The 17,022-nt window shown below is 35.0% G+C and overlaps 1 protein-coding gene across 1 annotated transcript; it reads right to left on the reverse strand.

The window, feature by feature from the left end:
• Positions 1 to 13,425: 13,425 nt before the first annotated feature.
• On the reverse strand, positions 13,426 to 16,819 carry LOC128293778 (uncharacterized). Its single transcript, XM_053029291.1, has 5 exons — positions 15,760 to 16,819; positions 14,860 to 15,132; positions 14,262 to 14,777; positions 14,007 to 14,171; positions 13,426 to 13,487 (listed from the first exon to the last, which is right to left on the reverse strand). The coding sequence occupies exons 1-5, from the start codon at positions 16,817 to 16,819 to the stop codon at positions 13,426 to 13,428; spliced, it is 2,076 nt and encodes a 691-aa protein (XP_052885251.1).
• Positions 16,820 to 17,022: the final 203 nt, after the last annotated feature.

Here is a 17,022-nt window from a genome sequence, read left to right on the forward strand (position 1 = left end):
CGATCTCAAAAATGTAAAAATCGTTAAAAACCAGACAAGAATGGACTTACAATCGATCTTGAAAGCTTGGCCAAAACCCTAGCTATGGTCTCCCCCAAAATTTCGACTATATGGATTAAATTGAAGAAGATGACATCTTTTATTTTAGTTAATTTGTCCTTATTTACTAGATTACCAAAATGCCTTTCACTCAAACTTTGAAAATTTTTTCTAACCATATCCATTTTTGTCCATACTAAGATATAATGGTCTAATTTCCATTTAAGGACCTCTAATTTAAAATTTCATAACAATTTAATCCTTTAGCTTATAGAACTAAAATTTTGAACCTATTGCAATTTAGTCCTTCTAGTCAAATTGAGCACTCAATCGATAAAATTTCTTAACGAAATTTTCACACAATTATTCTATCATGCTGTAGACCTTAAAGAAATAATAAAATAAACATTTCTACTTCGAATTTGTGGTCCCAAAATCACTGTTCTGATTTCACCCAAAAACAGGTTGTTACAACTCTCCCATTCTTCAGGGATTTTCTTCCCCAAAAATCTTACCAGAAAAGACGTTAGAGTACTGTTTTCTCATAACTTCCTCAGGTTCCTATGTAGTCTCTTTGACCCCGTGTCGTTGCCACAAAACATTCACTAGAGCTATGCTTTTATTTCTCAACTGTTTAACCTCTCAAGCTAACAATTTGATTGGTTTTTTTACCATATGTCATATTGGGTCGAATCTCAATCTTTGTTGGGGAAATTACATGTGAAGGATTTGATCGGTATCATCACAACATCGATATATGAAACACATTGTGGATCCTCTCTAACTTAATCAGCAAAGCTAGTTGATATGCCACTGGTCCTATGCTTTCAATAATCTTATACGGCCCAATGAAACGCACACTCAACTTGCCCTTGCGACCAAATCTAAGGATTTTCTTCCACGGGGATACTTTCAGAAACACTTTATCACCAACCTGAAATTCAATATCCTTCTGTTTCAAATCCGCTTACGATTTTTGTCGATCCGAAGCTACTTTCAAACAATCATGAATTAATTTCTCTTTATCCTTAGTTTCTCTAATCAAATTAACTCCGTGGATCTGCTTCTCACTAAGCTCGGTCCAGTATAACAGAGTTCAACACTTGCGGCCATACAATGCCTCATACGGGGCCATCTTAATACTTGATTGAAAACTGTTATTGTAAGCAAATTCGACCAAAGGTAGATATTTCTCCCAACTTGTAACACCCCACACCCGTACCCTATGCCGGGATGAAATACGAGGCGTTACCTACTTGAACACATATATTCCTATGTTTTCGAATCATCAAGGTTTGGTCAAATTTAAAACTTTATGGCCTACGAGGCTCCAAACATTCATTTAAAAACTAATCAGAATCGATTCGGGTCCTTCAAGAAACTCTAAAAAATAAACACTAGACATAGGGGCACACGCCCGTGTGGAAAGGGCAACACGCCCGTGTCCTTTACCCATGTGGAATTAATTTCAATTTCGAACCTACAGGGGTTTTCACACGGCCTAGTACACGCCAGTGTCCTTGGCCTGTGTCCCTTACACAGCCATGACACGCCCGTGTCTTAGCCCGTGTACAAAAACCTAGACATTCTGTTTCTGACGTCAGCAATTCTTAAGGGTCACACGGCCAAGGTACACCCCTGTATGCTAGGCCGTGTCCTTCACATGGCTACGACACAGGACCTTGTCTCTGGCTGTATGTTTACTACCATGCATACTGACTTGCAAATTTTACGTGCAGGGCACACATGGCCGAACATCACGCCCATGGGGCTGACCGTGTGTCACACACGGCCTAGACACATGCTCGTGTGTCTACCCGTGTGGACAATATAGGGCTAAGTACCAAGCCTTTTGCCACCCTAAAACACAACATAACAAAAACCAACATATCCAGACCTATATACATCACATATTTTCAACCATGCCAACAATTTCACATTCATGAAGGATTAACTTGCATTCACATAATAACTTTCAATATTAGCCATTTTTCCATGGCCTTATACAAAATGAATCAAAAGCTAAAGTAAGCCAACACATTTGGCCAATTAAAAATGACACAAAACTCAAAAGTTAGTGTCCTATACATGCCATAATCAAACTAAAAGATCTAACTATACCAAGTGCTTCAGTTGATAGTGTGAGTGGTTTCTCCAACTTAGAGATGATCCTCGAGCTACTATGGTGACACTATAAGAAAATGGAAAGAAATAGGTAAGCATGAAACTTAGTAAGTTGCATGAAAATAAATATAACGACAACTTTACCATTCATAATCATGCTCATAACACTAAAATAGGCATAAGCACAACTTACTTGTCACTATCCAACACAATTCACATAGCATATACTAAGCTCACATCTCATGCATTTCATTTAGGTACCTGTATCACTCACAACATGGTTATACTTTCCTCGTTTAACTTAAACTATAACTTTCTCTGTTGAACCATTTGAAAAGCTATCGGATATTCACTATTCCTCCAACATAAGGTTTAATACCGATGCCATGTCCCAGACATGGTCTTATACTGGCTCTCACGTTAAGTCGATGCCATGTCCCAGACATGGTCTTACATTAACATACATCAAGAGGCCGATGCATGTCCCAAACATGTCTTACACTAGCTCTCGTCTCAATTCTGATGCCATGTCCCAGACATTGTCTTACACTGGCTCTCATAATGTGGTCGATGCATGTCCCAAACATGTCTTACACTAGCACACAAATATCCCGAATGTCATGGCCTGGATATCCGATTTATTTCCTAAGGTTAAAACGGGAGTCCTACTATCTCAATATTCATCATACATGGTTATTTCCACAAACAAGCAATTCATGCTATCTCAATTCAAGCACATATAATAACAATGTAATTGTATTATTTACATACAACTTACCTCAGATTGCAAAATGTAGACGGCTAGTTCGGCTTAGTCCACTTGCTTCGATTTTCCCCGATCTAGGCCCGGATTTTGTAATTCTTGATCTAGAGTGATAAAAATTTATGTATTTAATCATTTTATTAATCTAGATACTCAGCAACTTAAAATTAGGCAAAATAACCATTTTGCCCCTAGACTTTTGTAAAATGACCATTTTACCCCTAGGTTTAAAAATCGCTTTTTTATCGAATTTCTTCATATCTTAAGCCTAGTCGATTACTTTTTATACTAGAACTAGTCAAAAATTCTCAGTATTCACACCTTTGTCACCTATTTTACAACTTATCAAAATGGTCCTTTTTAAAGTTTTCATGAGAAATCTCTTCACAAAAGTTGTTTGTTTCACAACCATAGTTCATTTTCTTCCATAAAATTTCAGAAAATAGCATGTCTGCTATCATGGTAAAAACCCTAGAATCTCAACCATTTTTCAAAATAGTCCCTTGTTAGAAAGCTCATGCTACAAGAACATCAAAAGTACAAAAATATTCAAGAAAAACCCTCAAATCACTTACTTGCAAGGGCTTTTAGTTGCTGAAAATTTTTCAAGATTCCATGGCCACTTTCTTGGAGAAAAATCGATGGAGAAGAAAGAGAGAGATGAAAAAAAGTGACAACTTTTATTATTTGTTTTATTTTATTTAATTTCAACACCTAATTTCACTAAATTTTTTACTTTTGACCACCTTTGTCTCCTATGGCCGCCCATGCTATTCTAAAGGGTCTAATTTCCCTTTAAGGACCTCCAATTTAGGTTCCCTAGCTATTTGACACCCTTAGCTATCAAAATATGACTTTTGCACTTTATACAATTTAGTCCTTTTTCATAATTAAGCTCATAAACACTAAAACTACTTCACCAAAATTTTCTTGCACTAATATAAACATGTTAGAATCTTTAAACAATAATAAAATACTTTCTCTGACCTCAGATTAGTGGTCTCAAAACCACTATTCTAACTAGGCCCAAAATCGGGCTGTTACACAACTACCTTCAAATTCTAAAACACAATAACGAATCATATCTTCGAGAATTTGAATCATTCTCTCAAATTGACCATCGGTTTATGGGTGAAACTCAGTACTAAAATTCAACTTTGTACCTAATGCTTCTTGCAATTTCTTCCAAAATCGTGACTTAAAGATCTCTATCTGAAATAATAGAAGTAGGCACTCCGTGCAATCTAATAATTTCAGCAATGTACAATTTAGCTAGTTTATCAAGTGAATAATCGGTACGTATCAGAATAAAATGAGCCAATTTCGTGAATCTATCAACAACCACCCATACAACATCTTTCTTTTTTAGAGTCAAAGGCAACCCCGTTACAAAATCCATCGTAACTCTATCCCATTTCCATTTGAATATAGTCACAGGCTGAAGTAAACTCGAAGGCACTTGATGTTTGACTTTTACTTGTTGACAAATCAAACACATCGTTACAAACTCTGAAATGTCTCGTTTCATGCCTGACCACCAATACAATTCTTTCAAATCAGTATACATCTTTATAATTCTAAGATGAACAAATAAACAACCATTATGTGCCTCATGAAGAATTTTCTAAATCAGCTTAGTATCTCTCAGTATACAAATCCTACCTCGGAACCTCAAACAATCATCGGATCCAATCTAATATTCAAAATCACTATTTGAGTTGCATTGAACTCTCTTAACTTGCAACTCACTGTCACCTTTCTCAGCTTCGTAAATTTGCTGAAGAAATACTAGTCTAGCTTTCAACTCGGCCAAAATCGATCCATATTAGATAAAGTTAACCGCATATTCATTTCCCTCAAAGTAAACAAATTCTTTCTACTTAAAGCGTCTACAACTACGTTCACTTTCCCCAGGTGATAGTTAATCACTAACTCATAATCTTTCAATAGCTCGAGCCATCTTCATTGTCGAAAATTCAAATCTTTCTCAGCCATTAAATACTTTAAACTTTTGTGATCAGTAAAGATGCGACTCTTCTCACCAAATAAATGATGTCTCCAATTTTTTAGAGCGAACACAATAGCAGCCAATTCCAAGTCGTGCGTCGAATAATTTTTCTCGTGCAGTTTCAACTGTCTCAAGGCATAAGCTATCACTTTACCCTCTTGCATCAACACATAACCTAGACCGTTCAAGGACGTGACACTAAAAATCACAAACTTTTTTCCCGACTCAGGTTGCACTAGCACCGGTGCCTTAATCAACAACGTTTTCAACTATTCAAAACTCTTTTGACATTTTTCAGACCACTCGAATTTCACATCCTTTCGTAACAATTTGGTCATAGGTGTAGCTATCATCGAAAATCCCTTAACAAAACATCAATAATAACTAGTCCAAACCCAAAAAGCTTCTAACTTCGGATACATTTCTTGGTGGTTTCCAATCAACAACTGCCGAAATTTTACTCTGGTCAACCCGTATACCTTTCACTGAAACAATTGTCCTAGAAATCTAACTTTTCAGAGCCAAAACTCACTTTTGTTGAATTTACCAAACAATTTCTTATCTGTCAAAGTCTGCAATGCAATTCTTAAATGTTCGGCATGCTCAAACTCATCTTAGAAATAAATTAGGATGTCATCAATAAATACAACCACAAATTATCTAAATACAGTCAGAAAATTTGATTCATCAAGTCCATAAAAAGGGCAGGAGCATTAGTTAATCCAAATGGCATAACAAGAAATTCATAATGCCCGTACCTCGTTCTAAACATGGCCTTCGGCATATTCGACTCTTTAACTCTCAACTAATAATAGCCTGATCTCAAGTCTATCTTTAAGAATACTATTGCCCCTTTCAACTGATCGAAGAAATCATCAATTCTTGGTAAAGGATACTTGTTTTTTATCGTAAACTTATTAAGATGACAATAATCAATACAAAGTCTCATGGATCCATCTTTCTTCTTGCCGAATAACATTGGTGCACCCAGGGCAAAAAACTTGGTCTCATAAAACCCTTATCTGTCAACTTTTGCAACAAAAACTTCAATTCCTTGAATTCGATTGGAGCCATTCTATACAGGACTATCGATATCAGTGAAGTTCCCAATACCAAATCAATAGTAAACTCAACCTCTCTGATTGGTGGTAATCCAGACAATTCTTTTGGAACACATCTGGGTATTCACAGACTACCAGCACAGATTCAGTCTTCAATTTAGGCACTTTCATATTCAGTACATACGTAAGATAAGCTTCACACCCTTTCTCACATACCTCTGAGCAAACATCGACGAAATTACAATAGGCAACTCACCCGACTTATTTGGTTCAATCTGAAGATTTTCATTATTTTGACATTTCAATTCAATAATCTTTCGTCTACAATTCACTACGACATCATGTAGAGTCAGCCAATCCATTCCAAGAATTACATTGAACTCATCAAATGATAAAAGCATTAAGTCAGCCAGAAAATAGTGACCCTGAATCATTAGAGGACAACCCTTGCAAACTTTATCAACTAGAACATATTTGCCTAAGGGGTTCGACACCTTAATAACATATTTAGAAGACTCAATAGGAAAATTCTTACTAGATACTAAATTCATGCAAATATAAGAATGAGTCGATCCAGGATCAATCAATGCAACTACATTAGTATCATAAGAGAAAATGTACTAGTGATAACATCAGGGGATGACGCATCTTCGTGAACGCGAACAACATAGGTTCTAGCAGGTGCTCTAACCTCTGATCTTGTAGTTAGCTCTTTCGTCACACCTTAGCTATTGTTCCCACTTCTAGCATATCTCGATGGCCTCCCTCTAGTGACACTGTTACTCGGCTTTGCATTCTTAAAATTATCCTTCTCAGTCATTTTAGGGAAATTGTAACGCGTAGGTTTGTGCAAGTGTACACAGTTGTTATCAAGTAATAAGTAGTATTGAGTTATCGTCTCCATAGGGATTATATTTGTGCTAAGTCACCTAATTTGTAAAATTATATTAACAATTTGGTAAATAAAAACACAATATAGTTGAGAAGTGATGATTAAAATTTATTAAACTAAACGCAATGATCCCTAATGCAAATTATCCTAAGTATTCAAACTATATGAATTAAATAGATTTTAGCAAATTAAACACAATTTGCAACAATTATAACTTAAATAAACTACCATAATTACTTTAATTAAACTCAATTTATTATCAACATGCTTAATAACATTCGAAAAAAACATTCCATGGCAACTTGATCTTCCATGAGTTTGAAACCTGTGACAGCCCTAATTTGACCCTAGTCGGAAAGTGGTTTCGGGACCATAAAACTGAGTCACAAAAATAATTAAACGTTATATTCTATGCTTATTATATGTGTAAGTGTATGTGTGAAAATTTCATGCTTTGATTTTGTCATTTATATATGTAATAGCGGAACTTGAACTTGATAAATGACTTGAACAAATGTTTTGTATTAAAATGTTAGAATGTGAGTAATTGCCGTTTGGGTGATTTGAAAAAAATAAAGTAGATGTTTGAATGTCTAAAGGTTTGGCTTTATGCATTAATTTAATGGTATGATTTTGAATAATGTAAGTAATGGAATGTGAGTAATGTTTATGCATAGGTGAAATTATATATGTTCGGCCAACCTAGATCTCTATGATATTGAAAATGGAAATTATCATGTTAAATGATGTACGGTAGTGGACTAAGTATTTATTTGTATCTTACATATATATGTTAGGATGATGATGGATAGGTGAGAATTAAGCTTAGTTACAAGGTATAAATATGTTAAAATAAATGTTGTATGTGGTTCGTGATTAGTTTTATTGACTAAACAATGTGTTTTGTTTCGTTAAGGGTAAGTATGACTTTGGCATATGAGTAAGTGTATATCATGTATGTATATGTATTGATTTGGTTGAATATAAACGGTAAATTTTATATCAAGCTTATATTAAAGATACAATTATAATAAACACATTTATCATGAATACATGAACCTTCAGTCATATAGATTTTTATGTATGTCTCTAAGTTAATATGAATTATGGTGTTTATATTAAGACATGCGCACTTGACCTTTTTATTTGTTTAATTTTGTATGTTACTATGTGTCTCGAATGTGTGCAAGGTGTTTACAATTGTGAGTGTTACTTACCGTGTTATGTGGCTAAATGGTTAAGTTGATTTTGGAATGTGTCTTAGTTGTGATAATTTCTCCACTTGAATTCGGTTTGGTTTGTGCAGGGTATGAGCTTAATAGGGTTTATATGTTATGAATGAATGAAACTTTAGTTAAGTTGTTGTGTGATATGTGCTTTAAAATAAATGACTTATGCATGTGGTCTTAAGTTGTGTGTATAAAGAAAATGTTAACTTGTTTGTATCTTAATGCCGAATGAAATATTTGGCCAAGGAATGGTTCAAATTGATGAAAATAGAAAGGTCAAAGATGACCTATAAAGTATGTTATTTTTTTGTTTACTATGATTTATATATGAGAAAGTTGAATATGTATATATATTATATTTTGAAGTAATGCTTGAATAGTCGAATAATGATTAGTTTACACTTTTTTTTTGAATTAAGCTCAAGAGCATAGAAGGACAAATTCGGATAAGGGAAAAGCTAAAGTATTTGAGTAGCTGACCCGTAGTTGTTCGAAAAATACTCGAGGTAAGTTTCCAGTATTTAAACATAAGCTATTTATGAATGAATCATGATATGTCAAGAGAAATTTGCCATATTTTTAGCATATATATATACACATACTTGAAGCCGAATAGTATGCATGAGATTTAAATAAGGAAATTTGTTATGATTATCTTGCTGTGAGATTTATTCATTAGATGGGAGATATGTAATGGTAAATTAAGAAGCAATAGTGTGATAGTTATCAAGTGATTATACGCGAATGAAGTTAAAGAGGACTAATGTGATTAGCTTATGTGAAATGCATAAATATAAGAAGTGTATATGTTATGAATTTGTGAAATTTGTATTCGAATTATTATTCGGGCCTATGGCTCAGCAAGCTTTTAGCAGGTGGAATTGTTTCGGGCCATGAGCCTAGCAGGCATAATATCGGTGAATGAGTTTCAGACTTAATGTCTAGCAGGCCTCGTGCCGGTGATAAATTCAGGTTTATACCTAGCAGGCCTCGTGCCGGTGATAAATTCAGGTTTTTATACCTAGCAGGCCTCATGCCAATGATAAATTCAGGTTTATACCTAGCAGGCCTCATGCCGGTGTTAAGTTCGGGTTTATACCTAGCAAGCAAATTACCGGTGAAACAATAAAAGTTTATGAATATGAGATTAAACTATACGATATCTAGATTCATTCGATAGATTAAATTGTCCAGGTACGTATAAATTGTTATACATATGAAGAGATGTGAATTAAAGTATGAATTGAAATGAGAAGTATATGGCAGGTAGTTGTGTATATTTATATTCGGCCATCTTGAATTTAGTACATGGAAGTATATGTTATATACATATAATTATGATCATTGAAATTATAAGGTTTAATCGATGGTATGATTATGAAATTCGAACTCTGAAGAAATAATAAGTAGTTGAAATGGATTTTACGTGGTTATGTACTTTCAGTCAATTGGTATTATATTTCGAATATGATATAATGTGTATAAATAAGTTTGTTGTTTAAGATACTTAAGACTTACTAAGCTTAATGGCTTACTGTGAATGTTTTGTGTTGTCCTATTTTATAGATTTCGTTGAAAGCTACGAGCTCGGGGATTTCAAGCTCAAAATCATCTACACTATCGTCACTGTTTTGGTACTTTTGATAGTTTATATTTTGAGGTATGGCATGTATAGGCTTAACTCTCCTTAGTAAAGTAAGTTATATTTTGAAATTGTAAATATTTTAGCCATGCGAAAATGGCTTGCTAATTTCCTAAATATTAGTTTATGGTTCTATGGACTTATGTGTCAAATATCTTGAAATTTATTAGTTAATTTAACTTTGGTTAAATTTATTCATGGTTGAATGATTAAAGAAACTATATTTTGTTATGCATGATTGATTATGAATGGCTAGTCTGATCTGTTTCTGTTTGGTAATACCTTAGGAATCTATTCCAACGACGGATAAGAGTAGGAAGTGAACAAGCATCAGAAAATTGTTCCCACTTGAGAACATTGATTTTCTTTCTAATCGGTATAGGAACAACCATCAAATCATTACTCTTCAAGTCAAAAACTTTTTCCGGCATCATGGGTGATGCTTGAAGATTGAATCAAATCTCTCTTTTAGTTTTTTATCGATCAAAATCAGGTTTTCAGGAGTAGTCTTTGAAGATCTAGTTCTTTTGTGAGACATGTAAAGATTTGCTACGGCATGCGACGGCAAGAATACTGCGGCAGTGACAATGGCGTGTGACAGAAATGGTGGTTTAAGACGGTGACAATGGCGATTCTGCGGTAGCAACGACGGTGCTTCAAGAATTTTCTTACGGTGATAGTAGATGGTTTCGACAAAAAGGGAAGAGAACTAGGGTTTCTTCAGGATTTGAGGTTGACGACAAAAAAGAGAGATTTAAGGATTTTTTTAGGGGTTAAGCAAATTGCTTTGAGGGATATGAAAATTAGTAGAATGGAGAGGGGTTTATATAGGGAGGAATTAGGGCAACATGTAGCGAAAATTTAGCTACATTAGGGTTACTTGGGCGGCAAGTAATTGGAGTGGTGGCAGAGTATGGATTTTTCCCTCCTTTTTTTTTATTGTCTTGGGCCTCAAACTCAGACTGTATTTATAAACTTACTCAAAAAAACTGATTAGTACTTTGGCCAAATCTGACCCCCTTTATTAATATAAAAATTTAAAATTTAAACAAAACAAATGAAACTTAAAAATTTTAAATCTTAATTAGAAAATTTCTTCTTAACAAATTACATTAAATTAATTCCCAAGAAAGGTTGGAGGAGTTACAGCGGTCCCACTTAAGTTTCAATCTCCTTAGACAGAATTAATTAAATGTAATAAGTTAAGAAAATAAGTTCTAATTATTTATTTATTTACAAAACGAGTTCATGAAAAATTAAGGGTCTGTTAATTTGAACGAGGATTCAACTCACTCAACTTGACCATCCTAGTAGTGTTTGAGACGTTGACCATTAACTTTAAACATACCTCTATAATTGTCATATAATTGAATAGCTCCATAAGGATAAACTCGCTGTATGGTATAGGGTCCTTTCCATCGAGATTTAAGTTTCCCAGCAAATAACTTCAACCTTGAATTAAACTCGCGAGGTTGTATATGTTGGAACGCCGATGCCTCCAAGGCGCAGCGGAAAAATAAAATAATTAAAAACATTCCGGCGATCTAAACCATGGATCCATGTGTAAGGAACAAATCGGGGTGATAAAAGGTTTCGAAATTACCGAAACTTCAATCTGAGTAGACAGCAACACCTAGGCAACAGGAATCCTGAACCATTATCGAACCAAGCCGCAACCTTTCCGATGTCGGCCTCTAAGTAGTGCACCCAGTTGACAATGAACGGTAGAAAAATTTCAGAAACTATTTCAGTGATTTTTATGCTTGTCGGCTGCTAGACCCTTTAGCATAGTTTCGGGCTTATTTATATATTATCTCTTTAGGGTTTTTACCCTTGCCATATATAACACCTTTTAATTGGTATATCTTTTTAATGAATATTAATTCATTAAAATTAATCAACATAATAGTCATCATTAAAATAAATATAATAATGTTTAATCGAAAATTATAATTACATTAATTATAATAAAGATTTCGATAAACTATATTTATTTAAACTTATATACTGAACCAAATTCATATACTAATGAAATTATGTTCTGATTATGTGTACAATATCCTTGTACGTATAGTATGTTCAACAATTTGATTGCCCAATTAAATTAATTCTATAATTAATTTAATTCATCTGACAATCAGAATACAATACCAACTATATTTTACTCCATTCATTTAAACCATAGGGTGTGACCCTATAGGTTCTTGTAACGTTAGCAGTAATATTAGAACGATTCTAATGTTACAAACAATGAGTGGCATCTAACAATGCATCATTGCTACCTAAGTTACGAGAAGTCATGATTCGACATAACCTTTTGTGATTAACCTTTCATGCATTAATCCTTAAGTCCTATATCTTTGGAATGGACACAAGTCATGGAATAGTCACACTTGCATAGTCCATCCCATGTTTCTTGATACCTTAAGTGAACTATGATACACAAATAAGTATGACATCTCATATCAACTTATTTGAGCATGGCCATGCATTTCTAGTCTCACTCAATCAAGTGGCCTAAGATATTACTCCCATTATGTAGGAGGGACTTATCCTATATTGATCAACCATATCCCTCTACATAGATTGTGGTATATCCAACATTAGTCTTTATAGAACAACCAGTTACGATGTTCGTTTGACTATATCAAAATATACAACTCACGATGTTGGGATTATGATGATCTCAAGTATGAGGATCATATACATATTAATCACTATGAGCAATGTTGTGACAATTACATAATAATCCAAGAAACATACTCATAGCAGGTCAGTCCAATATGTTGTTCTCTAACACACATATTCATGCATTGATTTTGACACTCCATATCAATGACAACTCTTTATCATCAATCAACTACATGTTAGTCTTAATGCATTATTGTTGTCCTAGCCAACAATAATACTTGACTAAGGATCTTTTTAGAATAATCATATTATTCTCAGGACACTATTATAAAATAGTTTATTTATGTACACAGAAAAGAAACTGAAATAATAATGGCAATGCCTTATATCAATAAACATGATAAATCAAGTATGTTATTACAACCATCTCGTGATTGATCTTTGGGCATACTCTTACAATCTCCCACTGGCACTAAGACCAATCACTCATATATCTAATACCAAGTGACTTAGTGTGACGATCATGCTTTTGCTGTGTCAGAGGCTTGGTCAAGGGATTAGCAATGTTATCATCTGTAGGTACTCTGCATATCTCTACATCCCCTCTAATAATCTCTCGAATAAGATGGTAGCGCCTAAGTATATGTTTAGATCGTTGGTGAGATCTGGGTTCTTTAGCTTGTGCAATAGCTCCATTGTTATCACATCGAAGTTCTATAGCATCTGATATGCTAGGCACAACTCCTAGTTCAGCAATGAACTTCTTGATCCAAACAGCTTCTTTCGCTGCCTCACTAGCTACAATATACTCGGCCTCTGTTGTAGAATCGACTATTGTACTTTGCTTTGAACTCTTCTAGCTCACAGCACCACCATTAAGGCAAAACACAAAACCTGATTGCGATCGAGAATCATCCTTGTCAATTTGGAAGCTGGCATCAGTGTAACCTTTTACACTTAACTCTTCCTCACCTCCATATATTAGGAACGTATCCTTAGTTCTTCTCAAGTACTTAAGGATATTCTTGACTGTGGTCTAGTGACCTTCACCGGGATCTACTTGGTACCTGCTTGTCATACTTAAGGCATATGAGACATCTGGACGGGTACATAACATGGCATACATGATAGATCTAATAGCAGAAGCATATGGAATTTTACTCATGCGTTTTCTCTCTTGTGGAGTTGAAGGACACATTTCCTTCGAGAGTGAAATACCATGTCTCATAGGTAGGAATCCTCTCTTAGATTCTTCCATATTGAACCTTTTCAATACTTTATCTATATATGTACCTTGACTTAGAGCTAGTAGTCGTCTTGATCTATCTCTATAGATCTTGACTCCTAAGATGTAAGTGGCTTTGCCCAAGTCCTTTATAGAAAAACAACTTCCTAACCAAGTCCTAATAGACTGTAAGGTAGGTATGTCATTGCCCATGATAAGTATGTCATCCATATACAGTACCAAGAATGTGATCGTGCTCCCACTAACTTTCTTGTAAACACATGGCTCATCTTCATTTTTGATAAAACCAAACTCTTTGATTGCATCGTTAAAACAAAGATTCCAACTTCGAGAAGCTTGCTTTAATCCATAAATGGATCTTTGTAACTTACATATCTTTCCAGCATCCTTTGGATTAACAAAACCTTCAGGTTGTGTCATGTACACATCCTCTTCAAGTTTCTCGTTAAGGAAAGCTATTTTGACATCCATCTGCCAGATTTCATAATCATGAAATGTAGCTATGGCGAGCAAGATCCTGATGGATTTAAACATAGCTACAGGAGAAAAAGTTTCATCATAGTCAACACCATGAATTTGACGAAAACCTTTAGCGACTAATCACCCCTTGTATGTTTGTACATTACCATCCATGTCCGTTTTCTTTTTGAAAACCCACTTGCACCCTATAGGTTTAACCCCTTCGGGTGGGTCAACCAAAGTCCATACTTGGTTTTCATACATGGAATCCATCTTAGATCTCATGGCCTCGAGCCATTTCTCAGAGTCTGGGCTCGCCACAACTTCTTGATAAGTCCTAGGCTCATCTTGATCTATAAGAAGAATGTCACCATGCATTGTAATGAGAAATCCATATCTCTCAGGTGCATGGCGTTCTCTTAAAGATCTACGTGGTGGTTGTGTTTCTACAGCAGTTACTTGTTCCTCAATTTCTTGTGGAATTTGCTGTTGTTCTATCTCTGGTTCAGTGGTATCTTGTGATTCTCGAATTTCTTCAAGTTCAATCTTTCTCCCACTTCCTTTTCTAGAAACAAATTCTCTCTCTAGGAAGATACCAGTCCGAGCAACAAACACTTTGTTCTCAAATGGGATTAAAGAAATAATATCCTTTGGTTTATTTCGGATACCCCACAAAGATACACCTTTCAGATTTGGGTTCAAGCTTAGTAGACGTCTGACATTTAACATAAGCTTCGCAACCCCAAATTTTCATAAAAGACATACTGGGACGTTTCCGAGTCCACATCTCATATGGCGTCTTTTGAACCGATTTAGATGGAACACGATTTAGTGTGAAAATAGCTGTTTTAAGTGCATGTCCCCAAAAGAAAGTCGGTAGATTAACCTGACTCATCATGGATTGAACCATGTCTAATAGAGTTCGATTTCTTCTCTCAAAAACTCCATTCCATTGAGGAGTACCAGGAGGAGTAAGTTGTGAGACAATCCCACATTCCTTCAAAAGATCATCAAACTCTAGGCTCAAATACTCTCCACCTCGATCAGATCAAAGTGTCTTAATAGTTTTTCCTAGTTGATTTTGTACTTCATTTTTGAATTCCTTGAACTTTTCAAGGGCCTCAGACTTATGGCGCATGAGATAAACATACCCATATCTACTGAAATCATCAGTGAAAGTAATGAAGTAGTGAAATCCACCTCTGGCTTGTGTATTTATTGGTCCACATACATCTGAATGTATTAAGCCCAATAAATCACTAGCTCGTTCACTTTTACCAGTAAAAGGAGATTTAGTCATTTTTCCTAATAAGCAAGATTCACATACTTGAAATTGTTCAAAAACAAATGAATCCAAGAGACCATCTTTATGGAGTTTGGATATGCATTTCTCACTTATGTGGCCCAAACGACAATGCCAAAGATTAGTTTGATTTGAGTCATTTATTTTAGATCTTTTAGTATTTATGTTGTAAATGGGATTCATTTGATCTAAAATATAAAGGCCATTAATCAATTGTGCCGAACCATAGAAAACATTATTAAGATAAAATGAACAACAATTATTCTTAATTATTATCTCAAAACCAATTTTGTCTAAACAAGAAATTGAAATAATGTTTTTAGTCAAACTGGGCACAAAATAACAATCCTCTAAAATTAAACCAAGTCCACTAGGCAAAGATAAAGTATATGTTCCCACGACTAATGCAAAGAACTCTTGCTCCATTTCCAACTCATGAGTCCACATCTCCTCTAGCCAAAGTCCTACTCCTTTGTAGTCCCTATCAGAAGTACAAATATGAGAACCACAACTAGTATCTAATACCCAAAAAGTAGTAGTTGATAAATTAATATCAATAACATAAATACCTAAAGCAGACGTTCCGCTTGCTTTGGCCTTCTTGATTTCCTCAAGATAGATAGGGCAGTTCCACTTCCAATGTCCAGTCACACCACAATGAAAATAGTTTCCTTCCTTAGATACCCCACCTTTAGGTTTCAGTGTAGCCTTTCCTTTTCCAAGATTGGGCTTACCTTTTCCCTTAGGCTTTGTCGGGACTTTGGCCTTTCCCTTACCCTTATTGTTACGGACCATCAGTATGGGCTTGGGTCCAACCTTTTTCATGTCGTTTTCAGCAGTTCGTAACATGCTAAGCAATTGTGTCAGAGTCTTGTCAATTTCATTCATATTGAAATTGAGGACAAACTGGTTGTAGCTATCAGGCAACGATTGCAGAATAACATCAGTGGCCAACTCTTGGCCCAATGGAAACCCAAGCTTAGACAGGCTTTCAATATAGCCAATCATCTTAAGGACATGAGGTCCTACTAGGCTTCCTTTAGCCAGCTTACATTGGAATAGGGCCTTAGAGATAACGAACCTCTCTTGCCTTGCTTGCCCTTGATATAGTTCTTTCAAGTGCTCGATCATATCATAAGCAACCATATCCTCATGTTGCTTTTGAAGCTCAGGATTCATAGTGGCAAGCATAAGACATCCAACGCCTACCATATCATCGAGATGCTTCTTGTAAGCATCTTTATCAGCCCTCGAGGCATTAGCAGGTGGTTCATCAGGAAGTGATTTTTCACTGACATATAATTTCCGTTCTTGTTTGAGGACAATTCTCAAGTTACGGAACCAGTCAAGAAAGTTCAAACTATTCAATTTGTCCTTCTCAAGGACCAATCGCAATGAGAGTGTATTAGTGTTTGCAACCATACTATATCTACAACAATAAAATATGCATCTGAATAAATTTACCAAGTTTATATCAATCATTAAAAGGACTTTATTATATGATGTTTCCCACTATTCTATTTCAAAATTAATAACCCTCATATATTAATTTCGGAAAGACTTTCTTTAAAGTATTTCTAGTGGGTCAAGGATCCATATTTCACCTCCTCTTAAGTCAGCTTTGG

The sequence above is a fragment of the Gossypium arboreum genome, chromosome 6, assembly GCF_025698485.1.
Source record: "Gossypium arboreum isolate Shixiya-1 chromosome 6, ASM2569848v2, whole genome shotgun sequence".
NCBI classification, from domain to species: domain Eukaryota; kingdom Viridiplantae; phylum Streptophyta; class Magnoliopsida; order Malvales; family Malvaceae; genus Gossypium; species Gossypium arboreum.

Bases quoted from the DNA above. Each gene is read 5' to 3' on its own strand.
- LOC128293778 (XM_053029291.1), bottom strand. From the start codon at position 16,819: ATGGTTGCAAACACTAATACACTCTCATTGCGATTGGTCCTTGAGAAG. The intron at 14,778-14,859 runs GTATGTCTTTTA...CAAATCTGAAAG, and splicing joins GTGGACTCGGAAACGTCCCA to GTGTATCTTTGTGGGGTATC. The intron at 13,488-14,006 runs GTAAGTTACAAA...GTACCCGTCCAG, and splicing joins AAAGGATGCTGGAAAGATAT to ATGTCTCATATGCCTTAAGT.